General features: G+C 41.7%; 1 protein-coding gene across 6 annotated transcripts in view; it reads left to right on the forward strand.

Moving 5' to 3' along the window:
- The first annotated feature begins 1,610 nt into the window (after positions 1-1,610).
- Positions 1,611-23,543, forward strand: part of LOC146386128 (uncharacterized) — a 36,773-nt gene continuing 14,840 nt past the window's right edge. The window contains exons 1-6 of one of the 6 annotated variants that reach the window (XM_084932166.1): positions 1,611-1,729; positions 2,228-2,445; positions 10,867-10,944; positions 11,058-11,149; positions 11,262-11,378; positions 12,955-13,732. In XM_084932166.1, the coding sequence (XP_084788292.1) occupies positions 11,141-11,149; positions 11,262-11,378; positions 12,955-13,732 (904 nt within the window). In that variant the 5' untranslated portion in view covers positions 1,611-1,729; positions 2,228-2,445; positions 10,867-10,944; positions 11,058-11,140. Of the gene's footprint in view, positions 1,730-2,160; positions 2,446-2,828; positions 3,287-3,358; positions 3,713-6,156; positions 7,286-10,866; positions 10,945-11,057; positions 11,150-11,261; positions 11,379-12,954; positions 13,733-23,543 lie in introns of those variants that run through there. The other 5 variants (XM_084932168.1, XM_084932165.1, XM_084932167.1 and 2 more) reach the window with 5 other exon arrangements.

Raw genomic sequence — 23,543 nt, forward strand, 5'->3', positions numbered from 1 at the left:
ATGTTATCTCAACAGCAGCATATTTTGGTCATGTATATGCATGTATAGATGCATCATACATGCATATCATGAAGCATTAATGGTCACACGCATTCAAGTTCTCCATACCACATGTGCTGCTTGGAGCTATTATTTTAAATAACCTGCAAACCATTGCTCCATGAATCTGCATGTTACAAACCATTATTTTTCTTTTTGGAAAGTGGTGGTTGTATATCCACAGTAATCAAACAATCTTTTAGTTTTTAAACATTTCAAAATGTATTAATGCTCTTTTCTGCTGAAATGACTAAATGTTTGCTAAGTGTATCAAATTAGCACAGGAACACAGTTTCTAGCTGGCACATATTTACAGAGTTAAAAATATCTGTTGCCTCTGTTTGTAGTTCAAAGAAAATATTTTTGATAGAAATCTACTGCATACGTTTCTTACATGTTAAGAAATTGTTCTTTATTATTGTGCAAAATGTTTGATCTGATTACAAAATAAATGAATGTTGTTATTGACCATGATGAATATTAATGTTACAGCTTATCGTCTTATGTTTACTGAACACGTTCTGTCAAGTTCGATTATTCTACCTCAGTTGTATCTATATTCACAAACTGGCCTGTCTCTATTTAACTGGTTATTAATCGAATATAAAGAACTGGAATTATATAGTACTTTTATTGCTTTACATGGGTTAGAAAAAGACTTGCATCATGGCTGTTCAGTAACAGTAAAGACGTCTGCTCTGTTTGACATGTGGGTATGTAGGTGAAGTGGTTCCAGCAGGGTTCTGCTCTGAAGTCGCCCCAGAGCCCCGCTGAGGTCAGTGGGTTCGTAGCGTGAATCCTCCCGGTGTCCTTAAAGACGGGTCGTATGACCACACCCCTATGACGACACCGTGTCGTAGATCAAACTGTATCCGTTTTCACTCATGGGTCAAGTTATAAAAAGTGAACGAGCGCAAAACCGGCTGGTCTGTCTTTCATAATAAAAGTCTGATCTCACGGGACCCTGGACACAAAATCACTGCTATCATATGATACATTTTCAAACTCGTGATGAAATGTCTTGAGGTTAGAATGAACTCTTTTAGCTTTTACCTGGTATCTGGCTTGTTTGTCATGAGAAAACAACTTAACATATATAACTTATAATAATTCTATTTTCTATCCAAATCAGGAATCATGTTTTTGGCCTTGGCCTTGTTTGTATGGATATCCTTTTGTTACAGTGAACATATCCCCAGGGGAATCACGGTAGAATGCATGCTTTTAAAATTGTATTTTATGTGTGAAAGAACTTCACTTTGTGTTATTCCGAGGTATGTAATGGGAGAGGGTAACAGATGTGAAAATAAGCTATAGACCTAACAAATACAATCCTTGAACACAACAGATATGAAGGGATATTAAGGGGAAAAATAGTTATAAACCGTGTATGTACCCCTTTTTTAATTGATTTAATACAAATAGGTGAATATTATTTAAAATGTTGCATTATAAGAAAGTATGTCTTTAATATAACCCTAAATTAATAACATACGTTTCATATCTTATTCTTCAGCGCGACTTTTACTTTGAAAGGCAATCCCAGAAGTGCTGCCCAATCTTTTAGCTCTGACACTCGCTCTTCGGGATTATTCGTAAACTCAAGTGCCCCCCAACCCGCCGATGAGAACTGCAACTGGGTTTTTTTTTTTGCTTTTTTTACAGCTGACACACTTCCCATTTCGATCAGGTCAGTCTCTTTTTCTCTACTTGTATGGCTCGCTGAACCCTGAACCTAGTAGCTAACCACAGCGTAGCCAACAGCAACAACAGCGCTGTTACTCAGTGACAGCAAACAGGACGCACACTGCACGCGCGGATCCACGCCCTCTATCTCTCTGCTTGTGTTTATATTTCATTCTGAGCCCGTAAAAGTAGTTCTAACCCGCGGAGCCGGCTCCAAAAGTGTCCCCCAGTGTTATTTTGTGAGTCCCGCGGACGGCACCAAGTCAAACACAGAGGGGGGTCTGCTGTACGAGCTCGTAAAAGTTTATTAACGACGGAATTAGCTTCAGAGGAGAGATGAGTGCTTCTGTTTTCCCACCCTCTCATCTCCAAAACGTTAGGTTTCTGCACCAATGAAGGGGAGGGAGAGACAGGAGGAGGAGGAGGACGGGGTGGTGGTGGTGGAGAAGGGGGTGTTTAACAGTCCTACAACCATCTTCTGTCCCGTTTATCCGCCATATAGGCCAGCTCGATACTGCCGTGAACTAACTTCCTGCATGTGGCTGTAGCTTGAACGGGATTTCTGGGCTGAGCGGTCACTGCTGCTGTCCATGCGTGAGCCTCTTCTCCCCCCTCCGTGGATGGTGCGGAGTAATATCATCTGGAGAGGCCGAGGCCGACATTTTACCCCGGTCCGGAGGAGCATTAACTCGGAGGGGACATCCGAGGACACGCGTTAAGGTAAAGCCCGTCTCGCAGCTTTGTGCCTTTGGACAAATACATAAGCATTTACGTAAAGTTTTACGACCGATAATTAACTGACAAAATATTTAAAGCACATATAGAAAAAAATATGACGGCTTTTAACGGTCTTCTGTGATAAAAATGGCTACTTTCACACGGATTTACACACTGTAGCTGCACGATAAAGAACTATACTTTTGAATTTGGAATAATAAATGCACCGCGTTCACAAAAACATCTGGAAATATATGCTTTCCACGTGCGATATACGTAACAAGTTAGCGTATATATATATATATATATATATATATATATATATTTTTTTTAATTTATTTTTTTAATGTACCAAATTACACTTTTACTACCCCATTTCACGCTACATAACGCATTTATACCGTTTTGTTTATGTTTCCTATATGCGCGGCCAGGCAGCTTTTGCTCCCGGTGTTTATTCTCTGTAATGGCTCAAACTTTACAGTTGCTCGCCGACAAAGCCTACATTTAATGACGGGCATAACTTGCCTCGGCCTGTAACAGCCACCATCAATCGGCAGCAGCACCTGCAGGTGGACCTACAGAAGCCAAAGTTGTTCTGAGATTTATTCAACTTTAATGTAACGAAAGTCCGAGTCGGTGTGGACAGAGAGTGGCCACCTGACCGCAGCTGGGGCCGTTAAAGCGCCGGAGCCCATCCACAGGCTCTCAAATCGGCCGTATTAACAATTAATATTGGACATCCGGTGGCACTGCCAGCTGCGCCCCATTTTTATTGTCTGCGCGCTGAAAGGATCCCTGTTGTCTCGGCTGGATACTCCGCGAAGCGTGGTGGCTGCTTTAGGTAGGAATATTTATTTCTGCGTTATATTGCAGTTTTAAAAAAGTAAACTAAAAATGCATAAAATGTGAATGTGAGGTGTGAAAGAGAAAGGAGGGAGGCTGGATGTGGGAGCGCGGCTCTCCAGCTCGCCGTGCCATGCGGGACACGCTGCTGGCTGCCACCATGGCACCTTCCCTTCGTGCTCTGGCTCTTTATGTGCTGCTGCTGTTGTTGTATCCAGCTGTGCGGGGACACAGCACCGTTGTGCCCCGTCAGTTCGATTCCACCGACCGGGTCAGTGATTAAAAGATTTATTCGGGAATATTGCGGACGCGCACTGGATGGACGGGGAAGACAGGCGAGGGGCGGCAGAAGGGGGCCACTTTTGCTCTCCATCGTTACGGGAAACGGAGCTCCAAGGACACGGAGAGGCGGGGGCGCATCCAGGTCGTTTTGGGTGTTTGTTCTTGTATTTTTTTTCTTTGCAGTTATTAACATGTTTTAATTTTATTACTGGAGATGCGAAAGATTTTTCCCAGGCGGACCGACCTTTGTCCGCCGCCTAGATTTTTGGAGCTTTAATTTGGCAAATTGGCTTCCCAGACAGACTGACAGCCAGATCGTCTCTCCTCCCCGCTCTCCCGCCTCCTCCTCGCTGTTTTCGGCCACACTCTCTGCCATCACAGCCTCTCACTGGGCTCCTTCTGAATTTACTTTTTTCTCACTTTCAGTCTCTCTCCCTCGTGCGTAACCTCCATTCATTCGTGCAATTTGCCATCAGCCTGGAGTTTTTTTTCCCCTGATTATTTTTTGAAGAGGCCTCCAGCTGCAAAAGGTTCAGTGTCTGGTCAGACTGCTTTAATTTTGCCTCGTGGTCCAGTATCAGAATGACTTTCTTCCACTCCCACATGTGTGCGTTATACCCAGCTAGCACTATACTACGTTAATTCTGAAAGTGCAAAACAAGTTTTTATGGAGAAAGTATGGTAGTATATGGAACAAAAGTACCATAAATTATCACATGACTGTTTGAAACTTCAAAAATAATAATAATCATAAGAGAAATAGCTGGCACTCCTTAGGCAGGCGCTATACTTATATCCTTGCTTGCAGACTGTCATGAGGACAGCTGCCACACCATGGACATATAGTCCTTCCTGTTATACTTTCAGTTAGGTTAGGGGCCAATTTAAGCAGTTATGTCTAGTTGTTCCATTGCAGTGTTTCATTAATGAACTTCTGAATACTCAAGAACTCTCACTCTTTGGACTTTGAGTTTCATGTGGTGAGATAGTTCACAACTACTGGAGCTCTACAGAAGGCAGAAGGCAAAAAACTGAAATTTTGACTTTTAATTTTTTTTTATTTTGGTAATCTTAGTTTAGTTTTTTCCTCTCTCTGTTTTCCAGGTTTCTCTATTAAAACACCTTTCTGTAAGTATTAGGGACCTCAAAGCTCCAAGAGCCACTTTACAGTGACATCTGCTGTTTTGATTCCAGGCATGAAGCCATTCATTTCAGTTGCATTTTTATTTATATAGCATCAATTCACCACAACTGTCACTTTAAGTCTCTTGACAGTAAGCTAAAGACCATATAATGCTAGAGAATAAGGACCAACAACCAGATGTGAACAGCGTTTGGTGACATTGGGAAGGAAGAGCTCCCTTTTAACAGGAAGAGACCTCCAGAAGAACCAGGCTCAGAGGGGGTCAACCATCTGCAGGAGAGAAATTAGCAGTGGCCACCTGGTAGCATCCACTTTCAACCACCATATGCTGCTGCTTCTTATAGGCATATGAAAGTATCAGTTGTGGTTTAGCTATGCTCCTGATCTCTTTTAGTTATCTTTTGGAAACAGGCATCGTCAGGGCAGACTCCTCTGCCCTATTCACGGAGCAAAATTAACATGCATTTGCGAGATGCTAGCATGCTTTCTGAGAAAAACTAAGACATAAGTGTCATTTTATTTCAGTTTGGACATTACGAAATACATAAAACACTACTGTTCATTGAGCTCCCTCTGCTGCAGTCTCGCTTTCACAGCAGCTAGTTTCGTTCGACAATGGCATTGAAAGGACGATTTCTGAGAGAGTAAATTGGAAAGCCCTCAGATTTCTGTCCAGAGCCTCATTAACCCTCTGATAGTGAAGCTCACCCCCCACACTTACTTTCATTCTTGCAAACAGGGGAGCTGTAACTCTGGTGTCATGGCGATGCTCTTTACCCAAATAAAAACCCCACCACAGGCAAACCGTTTTTAACAACTGCCCGTGTTGGAATACAGTGGGGCTGAAACAATTCATGGATTGGTCCCTAGTTCATCAGCTGAAAATAACCAAGAACTCATTTTGAATTTTAATGTTGTTTTCTTTTCTTTTTTTAGTTTGAAGCAAGAAGTACGTCCTTTTTCCAGCACGTCATTTGAATGACAGTAAATAGACTGGATCTGCATTCTTTATTGTAGCTTGGGTGAAACAATGTGTCAGTTTGGAATGTAGGAAATTGTAAATAAGTTACGTGCCTTTTTTATGATTATTTTCACACACAACAATTGAGAAAACAAATGCCAGATGAATCAATAATAGTGCAACTGTTTGCAGCTTTTGAATGTACTGTAGATTTGTTTTGGAAGGGTACATTATGGCGTGACACAGATTCTTTTGAATACTCTGCCCTGTGTTACATAACAAGCTGTTGCAAGGATATGGGTTCAGTTTTATTTTGCATTTTTCTGTGCCCACACAGTGTTCACAGGATAATTGCTCCAGTGCATTTGTAATAGACTAATAGAAAAGTCAGCTCTAAGTGTACATGGGGTTAGAAATGGCTGCAATTACTGTAAGTTCTGAAGGCATCGAAAGGTCCTCTGTGGCGGGGGATGGCTGGTGGGGGGGGGGCTCCATAACAAGGAAAAGTAAATTTCGTCATGCACCACCTGCACTACATGAACCATTTTCTTACTGCATTGTGAGTGTTAGCATATATATTTACTTTGTCAGTGTGCGTCCAGTGTTGTTACATAAGCCACAGTTGTGCAGGCATCCACTTTGCTTGCGGAGTCTTGTTTACAAAGCGCTAAATGCATCGTTGGCTGAATGTAAAGCCTATGGTTATTGGTTGCTGTTGACTGTTTTGTTTCCCCGCTGCCTTGCTGTGAACTCTGTGAGTGTGTTTATGAGCAAAGAGCCCTTTGGACCGTGCCCTATATTTAACCAATGTGCACAAAAGGATTTCTCAGCTGTTATTGCATGAAGCCACCTATATCAGCCGTGGTATGAACAAATATAAATACAAGTCTGTTTGGTGTATCTGTTTCGTTGTGCAAATTTCCCCTGTAGAGGCAGCAAATAGCTAGAGGAGCACTGTGTTCATATAAACAAGATTAAAAGAAATGGTAAATAGTACGCCATAGGCACATTTGCATGTGCGCTTCGTTCCTGTTTGCAGGATATATCAGCACCAATGTCGCATCCAGCAACAGAGGGGAACGTAGCTTGGTAGCCTACTAAATGCCATTTTGATTTATCGTATTCAAAAGCTTTTTTTTGCTCTGGTAAGTACAGAAATATTCAAAGCTGGCACTCAAACAACTTTATTGTTGGTACAAGTGAACTGCTTCCTTAATAATCTACATAGCTTAGCGCAAACTCCCAGAGCTTCGCGTTTCAAACGGTCCCGCTCTTTGTGCTGTAAACTTTATGATAAATAATGTGTATCTTTTATTCATTTGTATGAAGCCTGGATTATTATATTTGTTCCACCCGTTGGTTATCAGCTTCAGAGCCCTGTATGTGTCTGATAAGTGTTTGTGTACACAGTATGTTGGTAGCTGGCTTGTCTCATGTGCCAAATACCAGTTTTCCATTTGGTGTGCCAAGGCAGTGTCATAACCGCCCAGCCAATTCTCATTTCCTCATTCTTGTGTGCCTGAGGTCAATCCACAGAGAACGTATTATGGCATTGTTCTCAAACACTGAACCAGGGTCTGTGTGAGCTGCTTTCTTCGACTTTTCCACAGGTACTGAACAGTAGGTCTGCATTGTTCCTGTGGCGTGTGTGTGTGTGTGTGTGGGTGTTATGTTGCTCGGTATTTCATCATGTTGCCATCTGAAAAGAGCCGGGTGTATTCGGCGCCTGCAGTGTGGCCTCCTCCCTTCTCCTTTAAGGGAGAATCAGAGTTTTGGTTACACAAACATTAATGAATGGAGCAGCTGAAGGCAACGTCAGTGCTCAAGTTTACCCGTATGAGGCGGAGCTAAAGAAGCAGTTCTTCAGTGGACCAGTAAGATAGTCCGATGAAAAGCCATTTACTGTGCGTGTTCGTCTGCACCACTGTTGCTCATAAACAATTAAAACATCAGTGAGTCACAGTGTTGCACTGTGACATGTAGCTTCAATATTATTAACACACTGCAGAGGTTTTTTTTGTTGCTTTTTTTTTAATCTGGCGTGCAATCTGTTCATCTGTTCGTGGCTGAAAATGGTCCCTGACAAATGCACCATTTCTTCCTGTTCAATGTGGAATTGGTTGAAATCTGTGAATTTTCCACCCGCCTGTCCTGCACCTCTTGCCTCTCTTCCCTTTCTATTCTAAGCCCCTTCAAACAGACAAGTACACGACACATGCTTCATGGGGCTACAAATAGGTCAATGCTGACTTTTGACTTTATAATTCCTGCGATACCGTATTCAGATATCGGTCCAATCTTTACTCAAAAAGCTACGCCTTTTATCAGTGACAACGTGCAGATCTGTGAGGTCAGTTGTTTAATTCTGTGTTTAACACACCATCCGTCAGTGTCGGTGGGCCAGTTGTTAGCAGGAGATGTAACATAGTGTGAATGAAATTATCAGCAGAGGGTTAGAACTTTGTAGTATTTCGCACTAGCATCGGTAATAATTTTGCTTGCGCATTACTGTCCAAAAGTCTTAACTCACCCCTCATTTCTTTATATTTTGCTTGCAAGAAGCCACACTTTATTTTTTAAAGAGGTCTTGAGCTACAGGTTTGTTTGTTTTTTCTTATACTAATTTTCAGTTCTTGTACCTGTGTGAATCATTCAAACATAAAAAGGCATCTGACTCAAGGGATAAACCAATGTTCTGTTTACACATAACAGACAGTTTGGTGCCAGACAAAAGATCTGGCAGGCGTAAAAACTATCTGTAGCAGATGAACAGTATCTTAAAGTCATGTCCTTAAGAAATACGAGAAAATCCAGCAAAGACCTGACACAGGAGAGATGCATCTGGTCTTTCTGATAAACCATCGATGTTTACCAAAACCTCATCAGAAGTCTCAGTGGAAGGGAGGTTGTCTTGACAGAGAGAAAACACTGAAGCATGCCAAATTACCCAAGAACTCGACTGAAAATCAGTGGCAACAGGTCTTATAAAGTGAATTTCAAACTTTAAATTTTTGGTTCAGATCACTACCAATATGTACAGAAGTGGTTAGGAGAGAGGTACAACAGTAAGTCTCTGCAGCCACCTGTAAAACACATTGGAGGCTCTGTCGTGTTTTGGGACTTGCATATCAACCAGTGGCATTGGGGATCTTGTCATAATTGGTGGAATTATAAATACAAGAAAACACAAACAGATTTTGAGCCACCTTGAAATCTGGAAAGTATCTTATTGGCAATGGAAAATAGGCTGCCAATTCAGTGAAAGAATACCTGGATAGAAAAAAACACATTGGAATACAACAGTTTTGGATTGGCCTCCTCAGAGCCAGGCGTTATTGAAAGAATGTGGGATCATGGTGACAGAAGACGTAACAATAGGCAGGCAGCAAAGCCTGCCTACTGGAAGCTGGAAAACTATTCTGCTCCGAGAAATTCTGAAGACTACTTAAAGGAATGACAAGAAACCTTGCCTAAGATTTCAGGCTGTGTTGAAAAATAAACATGGTCATACCAAGTATTAACTTTAAGCTAGTTAGAATTGTACAAACTCCAGTTTTTGCCTTATCTACTGTATTTTTATGTGTCTGCACTGCTAATTTCCCTTTTTTCTAGCTAAATGTAAAAAAATAAGGGGTGGCTCAAGACTTTCGCACAGTACTGTATGTTTGGAGCGGTTGTTCTCAAGTTAGTTGGCATGACTGAAAGCTCTGATTATGATGCTATCCCTGTCAGGCTCTCTGTCTCTTCCTCTTGGGAAGCTTTTATTGCACTCAAAGTTGCAGAGTGTTTTGTCATCAACGCATTTATTATTGTTTCATGTCAACTTTCTTTTGTGATAGCCAGTCTACATGCAGTGTGTGCAGATAGCTGGCCACGGTATCTGTAAGGTACTGAAACTGGAAGAACTGGATGCATATCAACTTTGTACTTATCACCTGATCTGACCTGAAAAAATAGCAGTTTGTCAAAGTATGTGACCACTTCAATAATATAATGCTGAAACATTATTTAGGGTTTTAAGTAAGGTTACTTGTGATGTTTTTAAAATGTAAAAATAAAACAAAAACTTATTTTTAAAGATTGATATTAATAAAAGGAGTGAATCAGTTGGGCAGTGAAGAGAGCAGACAGAGATGGACTGACTTCTTTCTTTTTTTGTTTGTTTGCTCATGACCTTGGCAGTCATGATACAAGCTAACACAGCTCAATTCAACTTGTCAGCTAAGCTTAACTAGCTTGCTTTGCACATTTTTCACTTAGCTGGACAAGAGCTAATATTTAGCCTTGAGGATATTGACTTCCTCCTGCCCTGCATACTTTAGCCTTTTGATTCCATAGCATACAAAGCATGGAAGCTGTGTTTTATTGACAGTTTAAACTTAACTAGTGCATTTGAGAGCTGTTTAACTTTAGCACTAATCTTTAGATTATCTATCCAAACTCTTCTCCTTTCCAGCTCATTGATCCTCATCCCACACTGGTCATGTAATGTTTAACAAATGAACATCAAAGTTCTCCTTTAATGCACATAACAGTAGAAATAACAAATGCCAGTGAATCACATGAATGCTTTGACACACAACAGAATTCAACCTTTATCTGGTGCATGAAAGCTTTTGCATTTGCTGTTTTAAACACTCGTTGTTAGCAGAGGTTTCTCAGGAAGTGATATGTCCTACATTTTTGCAGCACCAGCATGTTTTTTTTTTCATGTTGAATGAATGGATGTATTAATAGAAAGCTAGCCAACTAATGTAAGTAACAATAGCTGCCGCTGTTGAACAGACAAATAAAGAGCTCTGAACTCATTAATGTTTTGCTTTACAAATACAAAATATATTTAAAAAAACACCACAATAAACAAACAAAAGTGAATTTCACAGATTGCCCTTGTGAAATGTTTCTGTCAAAGAAGCCCATTCATCTAAGAGCGGCACTGTGGATCTGTTATTAAAAAGACACATTTAAAACCTGCATTGTATCATCTGTACCGCTGTCATCTCCTCCTTTTGTGCCGATCAAACAAACTGAAATCAGTAGCAGCAAACAGACAACTTGTGCTGCACGAAGCCAACAAAACAATATAAGGCTTATGTAACACTGTAACATTTTTGTGTTCATATTATGTATTGCATCCCAAGGTTTCATTGTCACATTGATTTGCTCCCTTTTTTATTGTTTTCTCCTTCAGGCTGAGAAATCGAGAGCTGCAGAGCTGCGACATGTGAAAAGAGCTCACCCACTTGGCCTACTCACCTCTCAATCTTAGGTAAGTACTTTCTTCCATTTCTCTTTGTCTCCTTTTATCTACCTTCATTTCTATCTTTGTGATGAACTCTTCTTTCCCTCTTGTGTCTCTGCTGGTGACATCTCAATGCTCAGACCTGAACTCAGTCGAGTTTTTCGCTGCTGAACTCACTCACACTCACGTTGGGACTGCGACCTGACAACCTCCTGCCTCGGGCATGCCTCAGGTAAAGTAGGAAAGCTACAGTGGCTCTCACCCATCACCTCTGAATTATCCTACTCCTTGCTTCGATGTTGGATTTACTCTGTGTCTGTGTGTGTGTTTTACCTCCTTTCCAGCCGGGTATGAATGGGATGGAGCCTGCATTTGGCGAGGCCTACGGGGGGCACAGGGGTCTGATGAGCCCCTACCCTCTGGCCATGTCGCCACAGGGAGGCAGGACAGAGTACGACCAGGTAAGACAGCACAACATGGACAGAGCCAAAGCTCACGCAGCTTATAGTGTGACCTCGGGTAGACACTGTATAGGACACACAGATATATTAATAGCTGCTTAATTTGAGTTGGTGAGTCATTGTAGCAATTTAAATGATGTCATTAGTGATTGATCTATTAGTGGACAATACCGTGCTCTTACTTTGAAAGTATATCTTATTGGCTAGCTTGCTGGCTGTCAGTGCAGTCACGGTTCAGCTGCTTCCCCAGAGAGGATTTCACCCTGATGTCAGATCCAGATCCAGCATCTGAACCTGGTGATACTACAGGAGGAGGAAACCTGGTTCACGTGTAGCGATGCTCAGCTCACTGAGGCTGCAGAACAGAATAAGCACTGTGATCACCAGCCTATTTGTCTATAAAGTGAAAGACTTGCAGGAGCAGCAGCTGATTATAATGCTCAGTTATAAATTTGCCAACCTGCCAAAAATCAATTCTTAATCTCTGGGAAAAAATGTGTTTTTCTTTAAGGACAACAAAATATGACCTGTTTTTTATTTGTAATGTAGGTTTTTTTTTTGCATGCATCTCTACATTCATTGTTCAATCTGTACTATAGTTTTGTGTTTATTTTCTTCAGGAAAATAAACACGGGCCACAGGATTGATGATGATTGGATCATGAACCATTTCCAATCCACTTGATCTTTAACCATTACAGCTTTCACTACACCGCACATTAGAGCTATTTCTCAACTGTATTTAAACACGTGCTTTTATAACAGCACGGGAAGAAGTCTGGAAAGACATATCATTAAACAGATGCCCAGGTAAACTGTGCTTTTATGATAAAGCCTATATTATTAGGTTACATACAGCGATGAAGTCATCCTTCCGCTTCAGTGCTGTCACATAATCCTCCTCCTCTGTCTGTGTGTGCATTGATGCATTAAGCTGCTGCATGTCTCTTCTCTTTAATGTCCTATCATGCCTCTATTAGGAATATAATGAGAGCTCAGCAGCAGTAACCGCAGTGGCAGAAGGTCGGGTGGTCAGGCTATGGCAGAGTGGGAAATATAATTGGGACACGAGACCGTTGTTTGTATTCTGTTTTTGGTTTCTGCTTGAAAAGCCATTAATCCTCTACCACTCTCAATCTTTTTGTATATATATATATATATACATCGCAAATACAGTTTATTTATTTATTCAGCAATGTTTAAACATCATGCCTCACATGAAAACAAGACCGAATTCTTCACGTGGCATCTCAGTTATCAACAGTCAGTGTATGTGGGCCAGGTGTGAAATAATCCTGACAGGATTACGGCACTGGGGGAGGGTGGGTAATTTTGATTAAGGTTGCCCCCCCCCCCCCCCCCCCCCCCCCACACACACACACACACGCACACACACACACACACAACTCATTCTGACCTGTTTTAGTAGCAGAAGTAGATTCACAATTTAAAATGCTAGTAAATGCTGTCATTTTACACCAAAATAATCTTTAAAATACTGAATGATTTAAAAGTTTGTTTATTTTTTTGTCACAAATCATATGTTTAAGTGTCATTTATCTCTGTCCCCCTTTTAGAGTGTGCTCCTTATGCTGGGCTCCCCAGCATTGCCAAGGAAACGGCCCTTTGAGTTGCTAAGCGACCTGGTGGACGACGGAGGCTTTGGTGAAGACCTGCACCCAGAGCGCTGGGATGTGTCCGCGCTGGATGAGATGGCTCGTTACACCAAACTGGGTCTTGGGGTCGGAGGGGAGCTGCTGCCCTGCTCCGAGGAGGCTGTGCTGATGGGCTGCTGGGGGAGGAGCCGGGAAGAGCAGGAGGAAGAGGATGAGGAGGAGGAGAGGAGGAGGAACAGACACGCAGCCCCTCCTGGCACCCCGGAAGTCCAGAAAACTGCTTCAGGGAAGGAGGAAGAGGAGGAGGAAGGGTGTATCTCTGTTGCCCGGACAACAGAGCTGTGTGTTTCAGGAAGAGTGACTGAAGGTGGACAGGATGAGGGGGTGTCAAGGGAGCGCACGGTGGAGGTGTATCAGGTGGCCCAAGAGGAAGAGGAAGCAGCAGCAGCTGCAGTAGGACTGGCTCTGGAGCACTGCAGCGAGGAGCACAACTACTCCCTGAGCCAGGGAGGGGAGCTGGGGGCAGGACCTGCTCACAACTCCCAGACAGAGGAGGTGCAGGTGGTGGAGAATCAGCAGGAAGAGCAGGATAGGGAGGACAGCCAGGCCGAGACCGAACTGAAGCTGGAGGATGAGGATGAGGACGAAGACGAGGAAGAGGAGGAGGAAGAGGGAGAGGAAGGAATGGAGGAGACAGTGGTGGAAGCTGAAATTTCGAGCTCCTCGGAAACTGAATGTGGTGAGTTCTGGCTTCAGTGTGTGTGCGTGTGTGTGTGTGATGGCGAGGACATCTTGGCTCATCACAGCGCGGCCAGCAGCCTGTCTGCCCACACACAATCCATTTTGTTCTGTCTCCAGTCCAGACGAGACCTCAAACCGTCTCGTCTGACTTGGTTGGCTGAGCACAGGCACATGTGATACCAAATTTTGCGGGTGTAATTCCCAGACATCACACTGCTTCAGTGACTACAGTGTTACTGTTATAAAATGGCTTTGAGGGCTGAAGTGTCTTTGGGTATTGAAATACCATCTGTAACAGGCGCGCTGCTTTGTTTCTGGGATGGGGTGGGGGTTTAGCTGAGCACGTTAAATAGGGTATGAAAGTTGGTACAGATTGTTAAACAACCATTACAGAAGAACGGGATTTCTAAGCAGCTTCAAAAGCAACATAAACATGCCAGCTACAGACTGCAGCATTCAGCTGGTGGCTCATTTAAAACCATTTTTCTTGCCTCATTATTTCTTTACAGCCCACTTATCTCTCATTCACAAATATCAAAGGTACATAGTACGACTCAAAAGCAGACTTGATCAGTTAATTCTACAACTATTTTGGTAATTGCTTAACTGTAAAGATGCCAAACTATTCCAGGTTTTCTGCTTCTGTGTTTTATGTAATACAAATAGTAGAAATAATCTTTGCTTTTCAGACTCTAAATGACAAAATAACTTTGAAGCTGTCACACGGGTTCTGTGAAATTTGGCATTGTTTCATAGTAGTCAAAGGAGCTTGCAAAGAAAAGCGTCTGGACTTCTTTAAGTTACTTGAAGACGTTTCACCTCTCATCCGAGAAGCTTCTTCAGTTCTAAGGTCAAATGGTGGAGAGTCCCAGATATAAACCTAGTGGGAGTATCCCCCCACAGAGGGACAAAAGGACCCCCTGATGATCCTCTAATCGCCTGAGCCAAGGTGTGAAACTGGGTGTGGGTCCCAATCAGCCAGAGTTTCGGGTGTGTTCATTGTGAAACCTGGCCCCACCTTATCATGCGAATTCCTGAGGTCAGATGGCCCAGGATGTGAGTGGGCGTTAAGGCGTCTGGGAAGGGATCTCAAAACTGGATTATAGATGGCAGAGAGTTGGTGTCGTAAACCCCCGCCTCTGTTCAAAGATGGTCGCTCACAGTGGACATAGATGGCTTCTTTCACTCCTCTTTCAAACCATCTGTCCTCTCTGTCCAAAATGTGAACATTGGCATCCTCGAAAGAGTGTCCTTTATCCTTAAGATGCAGATGGACTGCTGAGTCTTGTCCTGTGGAGGTGGCTCTTCTGTGTTGTGCCATGCGCTTGTGAAGTGGCTGTTTGGTCTCTCCAATGTAGAGGTCTGGGCATTCCTCGCTGCACTGTACAGCATACACCACATTGTTAAGTCTGTGTTTTGGCGTTTTGTCTTTCGGGTGAACCAGTTTTTGTCTGAGCGTGTTGCTGGGTCTGAAATACACCGGGATGTCATGCTTGGAGAAAACTCTCCTAAGTTTTTCTGATACACCGGCTACATAGGGGATGACAATGTTGTCATCATCTTGTCATCATCTTTCGAGGATGCCAATGTTCACATTTTGGACAGAGAGGACAGGTGGTTTGAAAGAGGGGTGAAAGAAGCCATCTATGTCCACTGTGAGCGACCATCTTTGAACAGAGGCGGGGGTTTACGACACCAACTCTCTGCCATCTATAATCCAGTTTTGAGATCCCTTCCCAGACGCCTTAACGCCCACTCACATCCTGGGCCATCTGACCTCAGGAATTCGCATGATAAGGTGGGGCCAGGTTTCACAATGAACACACCCGAAACTCTGGCTGATTGGGACCCACACCCAGTTTCACACCTTGGCTCAGGCGATTAGAGGATCATCAGGGGGTCCTTTTGTCCCTCTGTGGGGGGATACTCCCACTAGGTTTATATCTGGGACTCTCCACCATTTGACCTTAGAACTGAAGAAGCTTCTCGGATGAGAGGTGAAACGTCTTCAAGTAACTTAAAGAAGTCCAGACGCTTTTCTTTGCAAGCTCCTTTGACTACGATGACCTGGATGACTGAGAACCTTCACAGACACATTGTTTCATAGTAATTGATTTGTTGCTGTTGCACAGTTTGTGTGCTAAAAAGCATTCCTATAACGTGTTTCAATGACCAGTCAAGTGGACTTTTTGTAATTACTGCCAAAGAAACATTTGTTTTCTATGGCGGATTGAAGTCTCCTGGTCATAGCACCTTTGGGTGTGTGCCAGTACTGAGTACCAGAGTTATCATAGATGTGTGCTTTCTAATTAAATATTTTCAGTATTTTTTTTTAAATTTTCAACTCTAGTTTCAGTTAAACTCTGGCACGAGTTTACTGTTATTGTTGTTGTTATGTTTGGTTTAGCTTTCATTAGTTTCAGTGTCAGTTTTTGTCTTATTAATTATTATTATATGAAAGCTATTTGTTTGGGACAGAATGTTGAAGTGTTACATTACAGACAGATAATATTTTGAAACTGATTTGAATTAGTTTGTGAGGACACTGTAATGTTTCTGGGGATGTTCAGGCAAATTATTAATTATTAATAATTTTAATTATTAATTATTATTAATTTAATTAATTATTAAAGCAAATTATTTGCTAGTTGTTCATTCTGACAACAACGTTTAAACTGAGCTCGCTTTAAGAGGATGGAGTTAAATATTGGCCTAACAAATATTTTGTGGGTATTATAGGAGCTGTATGAAATTTATAATCACATTCCTCCTTAATCAAATGTTGTTGAAATGTGTGGCACTTTGAAATGTGTGTTTGCGCTCTGTGTGGTGTTGCAAACACACACTATGTCAGATTAGTTTGGCTAATTTTAGCAGTGTTATCAGCAGTAGCCTGACTTTCTTCCATGTTATTGTCCACATCATGATACAAAATATGGTTATATGTAGCTTTGGTTGCTTGGATATATTCCACTTTATTCTGACAAAGCTGACATACAACTGCTCTGCTTTTTTTAAACATCAAAGTAATGCAGAACAGAACCGGTTAGCAAGCCTGTCATCTGTTTACTTTCACCCTCACTCATTTACAACTTCCTTTTTTTAACATAGATTTCCCACCTGTGTATAGAAAGTGTGCCACATAAATGCATACAGCTAGATAAAGTAGATGTGTGTACAGTAAGATAGTAAAATGGGTAGTAAAAAAATCTAATCTTAGCTCAGTGTGACTTTACTGTCTTTACTGCACTTTCTCTTCTTCAGTGCACATGCACACCCTCTCTCTCTCACACACTCTCTCACAGACACAAACACACAATAGATAGGTGATGTGAACAAAATTTTCAGTTTGAACACAATCTGTTTAATTATTGTAAATGTAATGAAAGTTTACCTGCAAAAGTTGAACCCAAAATAAGAGAGAGATAGAGTGAAGCCAGCAGGGAAAGTCATCAGCTTTTCACTCAGCTTTAAATAAGTTAAGAAAAGTTATGAAATGAAATTTGCACTTAAACCACAAACTAACAAGCCTGACATTAAAAGCACCTAAACTGCTGCTGGTTGGTGTTAGCTTCTTTCATGCTGTGTTAATATGAAGAGTACACTGGTGCTGTAGAGCACAAAAGTGCCCACCCACTTTTTGAAGGTCTCCCATGAAGGAAGTGAATTGCTCTTTCATTTTTTCTATTGACATTTCAGACAATTCCTTTTTTAAAGGTAAAGGTACAAGATAGTGTACATAGATACTTTTAACAACGAAGGAGCTACTGATGCAACAATGCCATACAATTCCCAGAGTCTACATTGAATGACTTCCAGCCTTCCCAGATTTACTCCTTTTCATTATTCCAGTATTGTACAATATCCATCCACCCCTCCATTTTCTTCAGCTTCATTGATTCAGGATCGTAGTTGGGCTGGACGCTATACCGGCTGTCGGTGAGTACACCCTGGACGGGTCGCCAATGTAGCCGACATAGGGAGAGAGAGAGAGAGACTATTATTCACACTTACACTCACACCTACTGCCAATTTAGGCTCACCAGTTAACCCATGCATGTGGGAGGAGGCTTACATGCCCCCAGGGCCAATGCAGGAAAGGTCTGTATGGCCTAGTTATCCGTATGTTACAGTGCTTGGTTCCTGACTGTCTTCACTTTTAAGATTTCTGAAGTTTCATCCTTTATCTTGACACATTTCTATGGCAACCGTAACCTCCACCAGTCAGAGCCGTCACTGCTTCAAGGTAGGGTTGTGGGTAGAGTAGTTATTTTCTGCAACATCATGAATGAAATTCTTTTTTTCTTTTCATATTTTTATATTAATATTAATATTTTTATATTTTATTTTTATTCTTTTTATTAGGGCTGCACGATTTTGCATAAAATGAGAATCACGATTTTTTGGCTTAGAATTGAGATCACGATTCTCTCACGATTTTCTTTTCCAGTATAAATATTTATTGCACTTATTAACTGCACATCAACTTCGTAACAGTTGAGACTGACCATAAAAACAATAAATAAACATAAAAACAACAAATGTCTCACGTTTTGTCGTTGCCGCAAAATGTTGTACTGCTTGAAATTCCGTCTCCACCGTTGCTCGACGCTGCGTGTATAGAGCAGGTAGTGCAACAATAGAAAAATAGTTGCGGGACGGCACTGTGTAGCGTTTGTCTAGGGTGTTGATCATTTTCCTAAATCCCTCGTTTTGCACAGTGTTGATGGAGCCATATCTTTGGTCAGGTGATAAGTAATAGCCTCCGTAATTTCTTTGTGCCTGCGGGAGTTCGACGGGTATAAGGAAGCGCTGTATAAAGTTCCCATCAGGGCTGGACTGGGACAAAAAATCGGCCCGGGCATTTTGACTAGAGACCGGCCCACCAAAAATGTGACGTCATTCAGGGGTAAAACCGCAAAGGATTCTGGGAACTTGTGGCAAGAGGTACTAGTGCATGCAGGCTTTCAATTGAACTCAGTTACACAGCGATAAAAAGAAACACAAAAAATGGCAAGAAGCTGTTGTATTATTAACTGCAATAGCCGGTGTTGTGCCAAAAAGTGATTGTCTGCCAAAAACTGATTTCCGGTATTTGCCAAAAACTGATTGCTCGTATTTAAATTGCTATAAGTAACTTGTTGGGCTATAATATGTGAAACATATGTCAAATGCATCCCTCATGGATGACATAAAGTCATCTCTCCATCTCCATCTCTCTCTCCTGCTCTTTAATTCTCTCTCTTGCTCCATCTCTCTCTGCTGCTCTTCTGTCTCCTCTGTCACAGACTTCTCCACTTTTGATGATAAATCAGCCTGGTGCAACATGTAAGGATTGGCACGATTTGTTAAGATTTTGAGGAGTTTGAGAAACTAACCTTAAGCATAAAATAAAATTTACTATCAGTAACTTCATAGCACCCGCCCAGCAGTATATAAACTCCGTCATGCTAGCTAGTACGCAGTACCAGTTATTCTAAGCGACTGTAAAAAGTCAGCACAACGAAAACAAACTACAACTAAACTTGGTTTATATCTGACACAGATAGACAGCAGGTCATAACTTCTTACCTGAAGTTCAGTTCCTCTGCCACTATGACCGGCGGCCGCCTCGGGTCTCTCCTCCTCTTGCCTCCCCTTTCCCTTATCCACCTGCTGGCCTCCACCACTTGCTGATGTTGCTAAATCTGTGGAAGCTATGCCATAGCTACCGCCAAACAATTCAGTTATTTTTACACATTTGGCAGCGTCTGCCTGAAGGGCTTGTTTCTTTTTGGCCCTAATTTTTTCTGCACCTCCTTTCCTTTTTTTGTTCTCCATTTTCTTTAGTTCATCCATAAGATTGCTAAACAAGGGGGAGGGTGCATCCGACCTCCTCGGCTGTAATTGGTCCAGCCCAGAGTCGATCATGACCAATTGGCCAATCCAACACCTTTCATTATTTATACCTTTCCAAAAAAAAAAAATCACCTCACACGGCACAGCTTCTGTATCACGTGGTATAAGGCTCCGCCCTTATCATTTGTTGAGCAGGAATATGGGCTCAAAATGTGGTCATAAATATTTTGTACTTGTAAAAAAGATTTGTATGTGTAAAAAAGATTTGTGTGTGTAAAAAGAATTTGTGTGTGCGTAAAAAAGTTTTGTATGTGTAAAAAAGATTTGTGTGTGCGTAAAAAAGATTTGTATGTGTAAAAAAGATTTGTGTGTGGACTTAGCCCAAAAAAAACCCTGCAAGTTACAAGTACGAATTTTGACCCTATTTTTCTTCCTTTCATCTGATTGGTCAATGTCATGTCAATCACAAATGTAACAATCCAATCAGAGAACAGATGGGTTTGGCTGTCGGAGGGGCGCTTTTTTTGAACTGCAGGTCCTTGAAGGGTAATACAGTTTGAAGCTGGAGGATCTCTATATAAATATCCGATAGCAGCTAGGTCCCCTAACTTTCAGCAGCGGTTGAAAGGATAAAGTTGTGCTATATCAGTGGTTAGAAATACCATTATTACTTTAGGATTAGTTTAACACAAAGTCAGGGCTGACCCGGGACCATTGCTGTGAGTCACAGTGCACAGCATAAAAGTCCTTTCACATCGGACGCAGGATGTGCTGCTAATGCTAACTGCTAACTAAAAGCAAAGGATCCAGAATTTGTTGCGCTGGCTGCTGGGCTCTGTGGGTTTTTGCAGCAGCTCTACCTGTACTAGATGCACCTGCTCCTTGTCTTTTCTATCTCTGACTTTATGTCCTCTACAAGAGTTTCTGTTTTTTTTGCTGGTTCTTCAAATGTTCAATAAAAACATGTATGCTAATTCATAACGAAGAAAGCTTTGTAATGAAGACTGTCATTTCCAAAACACTGCCCGCCCCCACCCCGCGGTCCGCAGCGCTGTTGAAAAGGCTGTGGAAGTCCCTATATTAAACACGTAGACCTGTGACACAAAAATCACCAAACTCGGACGACCACAGACTGTTTTCCTTCGTGGTGATGAAGGAAAACGCTGGGTTGGCATGTAAAAGGGCATTTATTCCCTTCAAAGACCTGCAGTTCAAAAAAAGCGCCCCTCCGACAGCCAAACCCATCTGTTCTCTGATTGGATTGTTACATTTGTGATTGACATGACATTGACCAATCAGATGAAAGGAAGAAAAATAGGGTCAAAATTCGTACTTGTAACTTGCAGGGATTTTTTTGGGCTAAGTCCACACACAAATCTTTTTTACACATACAAATCTTTTTTACGCACACACAAATCTTTTTTACACATACAAATCTTTGTATGGACTTGGTTTTTCACTTCTGGAACTTAAGTATTGGGGTCTTTATATCAATACAAGCTATATGTTGTTAAAATACATACTGCCACCAGTTTGCTGCATGACTATGACTGAAATGGATGCAGTGTTGTTGAGTTTAATTTATGCTGCATAAAACTGAGTAGAATCACTGTGAAAAATTATAGAACAGCTTCAATATCGTCACTGTTTATTGACTTGATGCTGTAAGGCTGTTATTTACTCTCCTGCTGACTGTTTTGATTAGATGAAAGTGAAAGAAAGTCAGCTTTTTAAATGTCACTCTGGTTTGCTCATAAAAAAGGAGCTTTCATTATATTTCAGAACTCAACTGAGTATCTCTTATGCAGATGGGGATGTTTATTCTGGAGGAAATTTGAAAAAAGCATGGAGGTCTTATTAGGTCAGCACAATATGAATCCTCCCTCCCATATTTGCAACATGTCAGTGTGAGTTTTAGGGCAGCAGTTACCACTGAGACCTCAGTGATATTTTCAATAGGAAATTGCTATATCGCAATTCTGATCACTTTCAGCGATAAACACAGCTGTGATTTATTTTTTTCATTCTTGCTACTGCACAAAAAGATCTGGTGCCATGACTTTTAAAATCCTGCTTACAATCCAGACAGTAAATACCATCAATTGGATTTTCAAAATTAAACAGATGAAAAATTGTTGGGCTCATTCATGGATTGTATGTGCAAAAACAGTACAAAAAATGAATTCTTGGATTGGCCACAACAAGCAGTCAGTTGTTGCCTGAGTCATGGCTTGCTACATAAAGGCTGATAGAAAGTGTGCTCTGATTCACATTTCTTTGTCTTTGGCGTCTGAACACTTGTCTATGACGTGTTGCTGCTCTGGAGAAATGTACAGATAGCTTGCTAAAGTTTTTTGTGTTAACAGGTAAAAGATCAGGTTACATTGACATTACAGGGAAGCAAAGGATGCAGAGGTTTAGAGTTGAAAGACTTTGTTTTGTCATAACTAACATTCAAACTAACAGGACTAAACTGGAGGTTTCTAGGCAGTGTAAGTAAAATGTTGTAGTGTAACAATTAGTTACATTGTAGTGGCCTAATCCCTCAGTAATAAACAGATGAAGTCACTGTTTGCTGAGAGCACAGAGCATCATCAGAACCCTTTAATGTGAGAAGAGTTGTTATTCCCAAACTACAAGCCATGAAACATAAGCATGTATGTTGATAACACCTATGTAAACTGACTTCCATTCAGATTAGCATCTTTTTCCAGGCCTTTTCTGCCTCTGATCGGCTTTGCGTTAGATAAACAAATCTTAGGCTTCTCGTTGCAAGGTAATAGAGAGGTCGGTGGCTCGCTCTCAAAGAGCGAGGTCCAGCTCATGTTTCAGCTGTCGCAAGACACAATTGTTGGTCCTTTGTTCCTGTGGTGTGTGTTTGTGTGTGTTTGTCCTGTTGAGCTTTTATTACCATTAGCCCACAGCGATGGCAACGGTATGAATGACGGATTGTAAAAATGTGATGTGTACTCGCTAAAATTGATGATGGTTGAGTGAGTTTAGGAAACCAGACAAAAGGCTGAGAAACAGAAAACCATGGAGCAAAAGATCGAGTTGAAGGGGGAGCGCAGACAATGGCGTTATCTGCAGACAGAACCAGACACCATGATGTTACATAAGCTGTCTGTGTCTGTCTGTGTGTGTGTGTGTGTGTGTGTGTGTGTGTGTGTGTGTGTGTGTGTGTGTGTGTGTGTGTGTGTGTGTGTGGACTGTCCACTCATGAATAAAAGCAAGGGCAGGACTTCACAGTTATCAAGTTCAAGTCTGATTTAATCACAGCAGAAACGACTGTGTTCACTGTGACAGCGTCTTCTTTCTGTTTTGGACGTCTGTGCAGCAGGTTCGAAGAAGAGCTTCTTCTCTCCTCCTGCTGGTGGAGCTTTGCACGCTGTATTATTTATGACGCCATTATTCGTGGGTCTGCATGCCTGAGGCTAATCTTCTGTGACGTCTTTGTGTGAAACGGCATACGTGCTGGTGGCTTTGTCATGAGGACATACAGCATGTGTTTTTTGGATTGGGGCTCACAGCATGATCTCATAGTGACCAAACATAAACACGAATAGCTGTCAGTTATGATTGGGTTGCATTCGTCATTTCACTTGCTGGGTATTTCTCTTCTAATAAATATTGCATATGTGGCTGTCAGCGTTGTCCACCTCCAAGATTCACTTTCCTCCGGAACAGTGTGGCCTGGAGCATCGATGCTGGATTTGGATTATCTCGTCAAGCGATTCTGTTGCAACATCTTAACCAGATTACATTCAATAAATGTTATTTGTATGCTTAAAAAATAATGAAGATTTAATTTTCTCATTGCTATTTTTATCAGATTCTTCCAGCCATTCTGAAGAGCCATAAAAATATTTTCTAATGTGAACTATGGCTTGTGGAGCCGGTGTTGTAGCTATAGGTTTCTATTAGGGGTGGGCGATATAAACGATATACGATAGAAACGATATAAATTTGGC

Source organism: Perissodus microlepis, chromosome 6, assembly GCF_051167445.1.
Source record: "Perissodus microlepis isolate ML-2025 ecotype Zambia chromosome 6, ASM5116744v1, whole genome shotgun sequence".
NCBI classification, from domain to species: Eukaryota; Metazoa; Chordata; class Actinopteri; order Cichliformes; family Cichlidae; genus Perissodus; species Perissodus microlepis.